The 9,154-nt window shown below is 59.3% G+C and overlaps 1 protein-coding gene across 1 annotated transcript in view; it reads left to right on the top strand.

Moving 5' to 3' along the window:
• The window catches only part of JAKMIP3 (Janus kinase and microtubule interacting protein 3), a 97,740-nt gene that overhangs the window by 64,276 nt on the left and 24,310 nt on the right, over window positions 1-9,154 (top strand). The window contains exons 4-6 of the mRNA XM_040624572.1: window positions 6,023-6,238; window positions 7,626-7,745; window positions 8,328-8,474. Of these exons, the coding sequence (XP_040480506.1) occupies window positions 6,023-6,238; window positions 7,626-7,745; window positions 8,328-8,474 (483 nt within the window). The remainder of the gene's footprint in view (window positions 1-6,022; window positions 6,239-7,625; window positions 7,746-8,327; window positions 8,475-9,154) is intronic.

The raw sequence follows: 9,154 nt of genomic DNA, 5'->3' as shown, positions 1-9,154 counted from the left end.
TTTTTCCTAGATAAAAAAAACGGTTGGAATTTTTATCAGGAATGTAGCCAAACCGTTAAACGGTACATTTTAACAGAGGGTGTCTTCGTGATTCCCATACAATACAGAACGAACACAAGGCAAAAATCCTATGTGACTCGCTGATTAATGAGGAAACAAGTAACACGTTGCCACATTCCGAGGAGGATTTGATCTAGAGACTGATGCTCCGACCTGGCGAAGATCACTTGCAGTGCTGTGGACGGCGTGGCGTCATTCGTGCGTCTGTGGACAGCGATGCTTGCAGGGCTAACGATCTTCTCCAGGGAAATGTCCACCCCACAGAATCAAGGGGCCTAAAGACAACGCCCAGGCCCAGGGGTGCGGATATGTCCACAGTACAATACAGATGTGTGTTGGTATGCTTGGCGGGAAGGCGTGACGGAGTGTGGTGTCCAGCCTGGGGAGGGGGGGGTTGTAGCCTTGGTTGGGAACAGGGAGCTCAGGGGCATTTTTGGAGAAGTTGTGCAGAGTGCAGCTGGGAGCAGGGCAGGAGCAGAAGGGGCGGGTGCAGGGGTGGTCCAAGGCGGCCCCCCCACCACAGACCAGGGTGGATCTGAGAAAGGTCCTGGCTCAGGGGACATGCAAGCTGGGGGCTGTCTAGAGGCGGGACCCAGCCCTGAGACACAGTGCACAGCTGGTAGGGGTGTCAGGGCGCTGGCCTGGCCCCTTGATCCAGGGGCTCGACAGCCACCTCCCTCGGTCCCGGCAGGGAGCTACAGGCCAGAGGAAGGACGTGACTCCAGCTCCAGGATGGCCTGGCTGCACACCTCTGGGTGCAGAGAGGCTGGCGATGTTGGCTCAGGGGGATGCCTGCCCCTGGCGGGCCTGGGGGGTCTCTCGGGGCTCCCCTACGGGAAGAGCCCGGTGCTGTCCCATCTGAAGATATTCGACAATCTTACTTAATTACAAATGTTAGGGAAAGAGTTTGCTGTTTCTCTGGCTGTGACACCGGCCCATTCTGCTGTGTGGTGATGACTTCCCTGGGCCTGGGATGAAGTGACAGAGACCCCAGAAGGTCAGCAGGCAGCTAGGGCTCAGGGGAGTGCAGGCCTGGACTCAGGGCCAGGGTGTGGGACAGCAACTGTAAGGAGCTGTGCACGAGTCCGCAAACAGACAGGCTTGCACCTGAGTGAGGGCCAGCCCTGGGAGCCCTTCTGCAGCCCAGACACACGGACGGAGCCCTGCGGCCATGGACCACCTCTCCCGGGACGCTGTGGAGCATGCGGAGGGTTCTGTTCTCCCCGTCCACGGAGACAATGTTCCACATGTGGCCAGCACCCTGAGCAAAGGGGGACTCCACTGAGGGCACTGCTACCAGCAAACCTGGGGCCTGAATTCCCTGCGTCCTAGGGGGAGGAAGGGAGCTCCAGGCCTGGGGACAGGGACAGGTCTCACTGGAAGACAGGCTGAGGGAGGGCGGGGGCTGGGTTGGAATGAATTTCAACAAGTGCTGGCCACTTTGCAAAGACCAGAACAACCCCCAATGTGGCCCAAAGCCAGAGACTCCCCGGCAGCCCTGTGCTCACACTTGCTGGCACCCGGGCCTGGCCCCTGCCTCCTTGCCCCACTTCCAGCCCTCGTCCTTGGCACCAGCCTGTGTGGGGTCCTCTGGACCATGGCTCACGGGTGCCGAAGGGAGGCTGTGGCTATCTGTGGTCATCTCAGAGAGCCCCATAGGTGCCTGGGATGGCCCTGGTGTGGTGGGGGGGGGGTGGTGCTGAAGTGCCGGGAGGGCTGCAGCTCAGCTGGGAGCAGAATGGCCAGGCTGTGCCGTCCAGAGCCAGGAGAAACTATGCACAATTAAGTCCCTGTCTTGACCTGAAGACCCCAGGTACTGGCTGGAGATGTGGCAGCTGGTGGGGTCACAGAGGTCTCCAAGAGAAGGCATGTGCAGGAAAGCCAGGGCTGGGACATGGTGGCCAGCAGACACACCCCAGACAGAGCCAGAAGCTGGGCTGAGCCTGGAGTGGTTGCAAGGCTGCTCCTGGGGTGGAGGGACAGCCCCGCCTTGAAGTCACCCAAGGGATGGGACGTGCGTCTCCATCCGGGCACCTATCAGATCACCCCATTGGGGGGTTTCAGGAAGTAACTGCAGGTTGAGACCCTCCCCAAGAAGGCCCAGGCCTGTTGGTTTTGGGGCCCTCGCGAGGCCACTGCACGAGGGCCCCTTGATCTTACGGAAGGGGAGCCTGGAGTCAACTCTTCAGCCGTGGCCGTCCAGCGCTGTCCCTGCGGAAGCCGGGTCCTGGGGGGCGGGGGAGTGAAAGTCAGAGGGGGAGATTCAGGTTGTTCATGGAAGTTGGGGGCAGGGGTGGGGGGGCCTGGTGGTGAGACGCTGGGCCCCGGGGCAGCCTCAAGGCACTCTCACGCCCCGTTTCTACTGAACCTGGGAGGGATGTTTGTCTCGCACGCACATCTCTCACTGAAACCCGAGCTCAGCCCGTTGCTGGCGCGCTCTCTGAAACCCCAGGCAGGCAAAACCCAGTTCCAGCTTTCTCACCCAAATCCGTGATGTAGACGATCATCCCCCCTCACCCAGGTATCCAGCGCCGTGATCAACCCCGGAAAAGATCGCTATAGAAGGGAGACTGCGATCTCCCAGAGCGCCGCTCACGGGGAGCCCCGCGGGGTTCTGTCCTGGAGTTGGGGGGTCCTGGGCTGCGGGTGAGTGACAGCCGTGTGTGTGAGGTCCGGACTCCCTGACGGAGCCTTGCATGGAGTGTGTTTTCAGACGGGACATTTTCAAACCTAGAGGCTGAACTGTGTCCATTCCCCGGGCTGTGGTCCCAGGCAGGTCCCCCATTTTTGCCCAAGATGCGTGACGGCGAACTGCCCAACGCATTTATCTCTTTGCTCTGGGGGAGAGGTCCTCGCTGGAGCAGGTGCGAGGTGAGGGAGGGTCCTGAGGTAAGGCCCCCCTCAAGGCCCCCCCGACACCCCCCTGTGGTTCCGGGGTGGGAGCTGCCACAGCTGTGAGGGGTCACCAGGGGGCCACCAGGGGGTTGGCGGTGGTGCGGGGGCCTCTCTGCTGGGGTGCTTTTATTTTTATGTATGTATGTATGTATGTATTTAAAATACCTTATTTATTTTAGAGGCGGGAAGGGCAGAGGGAGAGGGAGCAGCAGACTCTCCGCTGAGCAGGGAGCCTGAGGACGAGGGGCTCCATCCCAGGACCCCAGGACCATGACCTGAGCCTCAACCAAGAGTCAGACACTAACTGAGTGGGACACAGGCACCCGCTAAGGTGCTTTCAAATGCAGGTTCCCAGGCTCAGGCAGAGGCTCTCGTTCTGTGCCTCTGCTCCGGACTGCAGGGGGCGGGTCATGGCTTGCGGGGCGTCCTCTCCCCTCCACAAGGGCCATTCTTCCAGCCTCAGCAGCCTCCCCTAGGGACCCACCATCCCAAGGGCTGCCTCGGTTTCCATACATCTTCTGTAACTGGGCAAGAGGGGGTGTGGAGGGGTGTGTGGGGTGTGGGTGCTGTAGGGGAGGGGTAAAGGGTGGGGAGCTCACAGGGGTGAGGGGATGTGGGGTTGGGGGTGCCCTAGGGGAGGCGGTGAGGGGTGGGGTGCTCACAGGGGTGAGGGTATGTGTGGGATGCTATCGGCATTGTGCGGAGGTGAGGATGCTGTGGAGAGGGGCTGCGGGGACGTGGGGGAGGTGGGGGTGTGGGGGTGTGGGTCTGGACACTGGAGGTGGGTAGGGGCAGCTCGTGTAGAAGCTAGCAGGCTCTGGTCAGGATTTGGAATCTTACCGTTGAACTTTGGGGGTGATGCGACCTGTCAGTTTTCAACGATGACTCCAGTTGTGTGGGGACGGGCTGTAGCAGGCATAGGAGTGGACACGGGGAAGCCACTTGGAAGCCTGCTGCATCGGTCCAGGAGAGAGAAGGTGACAGTAGGGTGACTGGCACATCCTGATTCAGTCCCCCGTTTCACCCGAGAGCCCCTGTCCTGTGCTCTTGGCCGGGCTGGTCATCTGAGTGCTGGTGGGTGTGGATGGTGACAGGTGACGTCCCCAGGTGCTCTCTGCCCTCCAGAACCATAGGCCTCTGGTAGGGAAAGGGGGTGCTGGGCCACAGAGGGGCAGCCCCCCAGTCCCACGCTGCCCACTATGTTTCCCTGGCCTGCCTGGGCATCCTATTTGGAAATGTGCCCCAAGTCGGAAGCAGCTCCCTGTAGACATGGGGGCCCCACGGGACCGGACAGAGCTTTTCCTCCACCTCAACGGGGCGTCTGTGTCACGCACGCGCATGGCCCCCCTTCACAAATGGGCGTTCGAGGTGGGAGCTGTGGGAACTCGCCCTTGGCGTCTCCTGCACACGGACACTGACAGACCCTGACTCTGCCGGTGTAGACCCCCTGGGGACACTGTCGCTGATCTTACAGTGACTTCCCACCTTGATAAAATCAAATCCTGCCCCTGCGTGAAAGCCCCTTCCCTTGAATTGCCTTTGTGAGCGGGTCACACCACTTGGCTGTAGCACATGACATGGACGGGTGACGTCTTAGGGAGGTCTGCTTTTTGGTCCAAACCATCTGTTTAAAGAGCTCATTTAAGTGGGATCTTTGTGTAGAAATTCTTATTTTCTGGTTTCCTGTTGAAAGAATGGTGATGTTTCTGAGTGTCCACGTTAGACCCCAGAACATAGCTGCTTAGTAATACAATACAATTTTACTGGCCCCTTTGTTTTCTCTAATTCAGTGTGTTTCTGTGTGCTCTAGTAAATGGGAATTTAACAATTAGGGATTTCTTTTATTCTGTTCCGTTCATCGCCTGCCTGTGGATTCTGTGATCTGGGCTAATGAGACATCTCTTTCTTTGTTTCCAAGCTGACTTCAGCAGACGGCTGATGTATTAGCTTATTTAGCCTTAAACAGCAAGTGAAGCATCAGGATACCCGACCCCGTTCCGTTGTTTGAAAATATGTTTTAAACTGGGTTGTCTTGTAAATCAAGCACCGTCGTAATGACCCCTGCAGTGCCCCAGTCTGTCTGTCCGTCTGAAGAATGGGCGGAGTGGAGTGTGTTTGCCTCCCCACGGGTAGCAGCGCACCCTTCGGTGGCCCAGATGAGGGGCTCGGAGGCAGGTGGCCGCTGTGTGCAGAGGGCCTTCTTGCAGCTCTCAGGAGGCCGAACACTTGAGGGAGAGCGGGGAGGGCCATGGACCCCTCACAGCTACTACCTCTGTGGCATGCAGAGACCTGGGTAGGCCGGGTGCCCCTGTCCTCCAGTCTGGAGCTGACATGTCCAGAGACCCCCCCAAGCCTTAGCTCAAAGCAAGATTAACTAAAAGGCAGCTTTGCCTGCAGTCGGGCAGCACTTCTGCTGTCTGTCTGTCCACACCTCAGAGCAAGGAGAGGCAGGGTGCAGAAGAACAAGAACGTTGGCTCCAGCTCTTCCTGGGCCGGGTGCCCCTCAGAGAGGAGAGGAAAGAGGCAGCGAGAAACTTCTGCTTCTCATACCCACAGCCCGCCTGTTGGAGGACGGACCTTACTCCTCACACTCTCCTATGGATGGGGTTCAAGGAACTCGGGGAATCCCCCTGCCCTGCCCAACACACAGCAGGAGGCAGGAGCTGCAGACAGCTTCTGTGCACTGGCCAGCCAATGCCAGCCCCCAGTGGCCACACCCAGCACCGAAGAGGGTGGTCCTGGCGGGCACCCAGGGGCGCTGGGAGGGGTGCACAGAGTCCAGGAAGGAGTTTCAGTTGCACCAGCTTGAACCGACCCAGCAGAGCAGAGGCCAGCCTGGACGGGGGGTCGGGGGAGGGGGTGTGTGTCACTGCGTCCTGAGCCGTGGGGCTCTCGGTCCAGGGCGACCTGCTTTGCATCCGGTCTCGGAGCCCGGAGACACACTAGCAGGGCCACTGCCGTGGGGACCCTCCCGATGCTGGTTCCCAGTGTTGCTCCACCTGTCTCTATGGTAACTGCAGATCTGTACTCTGCCTGCCTGTGTGATTGTGTTCTGTTCTCCTTGTAGATGGAGGAGATAAAATTGAAAGACAGAGCAGTCTTCGTGCTGGAGAGAGAGTTAGGGGCCCAAGCCGGGCACGCTCAGAGACTGCAGCTCCAAAAAGAGGCTCTCGATGAGCAGCTGTCCCAGGTCAAAGAGGCTGACCGGCACCTGGGCAGCCCCAGACGGGAACTTCCTTATGCAGGCGGTGCAGGAGACGCCTCAGACCCCTCGGGAAGCCCTGTAAGCACCTCCCCATGCTTTGCCCGGTGACCCAGAGTCACAGACAGATAGCGCTGCTGCACGCGGCTCTGTGGCCCTGCTCGGGCAGCTCCCCAAGGCGTTGAGAGCCTAGGTCCAGAGTCCAGGACCAGAACCTCCTGACCGGGGGACGCTGACCGTGTCTGCAGCCCACCAGCTGGACCCCGGACCCTCGGCTTCTCCGGCGTGGCTGGGAGGGCAAACAGACTCTGTCTCCTTCCTTCCTGGCTAGCGTTGCATAGCACTGGCCTTCCCTCGATCACCCCCATGGCCCCCCCAGGCTTCGGGCTAGAGCCTACCTGCAGCTGCCAGACCCCCAGGCGGCTAAGGGTCCTCGCTTGCTGGTTCTGGTTCCCGCCCTGGGCGAGTGGATGAGCCATACCGCTTCCATCTCCATGTGCACGGGCTCCTGCCTCTCCGCTCGCCCGCACCCACCCCCAGTCGCCCTCACCCGCTTTTTGTGTGCCCATGCCACCCGTCTGCTCCTTTTCAGGCTGCCGTGGCAGCGTGGGGGCAGCCGGCAGCCACAGGGCTGTGACGTCATTCATTCTGCAGTGCTGCTCCTCATTCAGAGCCCTCTGGAGTGGTTCTGGGTAACGCGGGGTGGGGGGAGTCTAAATTCCATGGGCCGTCAGTGCAGGTCCTGCGGGGCCTGCTCCCTAGCCTCTCCTGCACCTGCTGAATGAGGAACCATTCCTCTGTCCTTCCCGGACACGCATTTGTTTGAGCTGAGCCAGCCCGAGGACAGTGACATTGCAAGAATAGAAAATGATTTCTTATAATCTTATTATAAACGGCTTAACTGAATTAAATCTTGCTCTCGCATTCGGTGGATTGCATTAACTCCAGAGAGATTCTGAAACTGGATCAAAATGTTTCCATTGATTTTTGAATGAGGTTCCAGAGGTTTCGAAAGTGACCTGCTGGAGCCTCAGTGTGAGGGAGCACGCTTCTTGGGAAGCCACCCTTTGAGGAAGTCTTAAGTTGAACATCTTGTCCTGTGCTCACATGATCACCCTAGGGAAACCATGACCCCACGTCCTGCGCAGGGCAGACCCGGGGGGTCTCCCCGAGGGAGCCTGGAGCACACACACCTGGGGTGCCTGCATTTGCACGCCCTTGCCTCCCACCTCTGCACACTCCTGGACATTTCTGCTCCTTCCTTCTGTCCCCACTGTGCGGTCTGCGTGCCCGCGGTGGTCAGCCAGCAGTCACCTGCCCCGGGGGAGTCTGCAACCACCCACCTGCCAGGTGCAATCACGGGCAATCACCATGCAGAACTGCTCTGCTCTCCGTGGTGTGCGGGGATTTGCAGAGCTTTCTATGCCTGCGTCTAGGGACAGTTAGTTGCAGTTGATTTTTGTTTTAGGAACAGCAGTTGGATGAAAAGGATGCTCGGCGCTTCCAACTTAAAATTGCTGAGCTGAGTGCGATCATTCGGAAGCTGGAGGACCGAAATGCCTTGCTGTCGGAAGAAAGGAATGAGCTGGTGAGTGGCAATGGGGCAGGGGCACGGGGGATCTGGATCCTATGGGTCTGTGGCTGTGGGCGGGGGCGCAGTGCAGAAGGCATCCACCTCCAAAACTCCTTGTGGGAAGGGGGAGTGATGGTGCTGGGGGCGGGGCTTGCAGACACGCCTCTCAGCTGTTTCAGTAAAGCTTTAGGAACAAAACCTGGTGGGGGGGGTGGATGTGGGCCTCTGGCTCTGGTTGGTTGATCCCTGCTCCATATTATTGAGCAAAAGTACCCTTCATCCTGTGCGTTGTCTGGGATGAGTGAGGCCCTCCCCGCTCGGTGGAGCCATCACCACTACTCCTAACAGGCACTGGGATTTCCAGGAGACCTGCGTCTGAGTGGGGGCTTCTCCAAGGGGCCTGAAGGGCCATGGGCCAGGAGAGTTTACCGTAGCTCTTCTTGCAAAATAGTCTTGGCCCCAAAATGGTCTTGGCCCCAGACCGCCTCCTTTTGGGGTAGCCAAAGTGTGTTCCAGCCGATTTTCTGACTCTGTATGGGCACTGTTGGTTGCATGTCACACTTAAAATCATGTTGTGTGATTAATTTTGTCTTTCAGTTAAAGCGCTTAAGGGAAGCTGAGAGTCAGTACAAGCCGTTGTTGGATAAAAACAAACGCCTCACTCGGAAAAATGAAGATCTGTCCCACACTTTACGTCGGATGGAAAACAAGTTAAAATTTGTCACGCAGGAGAACATAGAAATGGTAAGGGCCCTGCCTGGTCGGGTGGGCCAGCAGCATTGCTCATGGTCACCAGCAGTGAGCGACAACCCCCTGCACTTCTGATGTGCAAGGTTTGATCATCCGAGCCCCGCCAGGCCCCTGGTCTCATACACTACGGGGCAGGAGCCAACAGGACGGCTGGCTGGGAGAGGAGGCAGTAGGCGAGGGTCTGAGCACTGGAGGGAAGAGGTCATGGGCACCTGCCTGGGCAGAAGGGGGCGGTGAGGTCACTGGGCAGGTCAGACCCAGGCCTCCTGCCGGGTGGAACACCAGGAGCTCCCACCGGCATCTGCAGACCCTGCAAATCTCCGGCCCAGGTAGGAAGAGCCCCAGGACGCCTGCGTGGAGGGGAAGGAGCCAGCAGACCAGCACCACACACCCCCCGAGCTGGCCGAGGGTCCACTCCTGCGCAGCCACTGCGTGGCCTGGGGGACGGTTAGCTGGTGTCTCCTGTGTCCCTTCTTAGTTTAGCCAGAGTCGTTCAGCACGACGTGTCGGGGGGCAGCGGGGGAGGGAGGGGAGGAGGGCGGGGTGCTCCCCCCTTCCCGCACGGGCGGCAGAAATGCCTCCTTCCGACGCTCAGCTCGGAAGGCGGCAGGGTGTGCGATGGCCGGCCTCTCTGGTCTGGGGGTGCAGACTGGCCCCGCGCGTGCCCCCAGGGC

This window comes from Ursus maritimus, unplaced genomic scaffold (genome assembly GCF_017311325.1).
Source record: "Ursus maritimus isolate PB19 unplaced genomic scaffold, ASM1731132v1 scaffold_7, whole genome shotgun sequence".
Lineage (NCBI taxonomy): Eukaryota > Metazoa > Chordata > Mammalia > Carnivora > Ursidae > Ursus > Ursus maritimus.
Note: the sequence above shows the minus strand (reverse complement) of the source record. Positions and strands in the feature narration are given on the sequence as shown.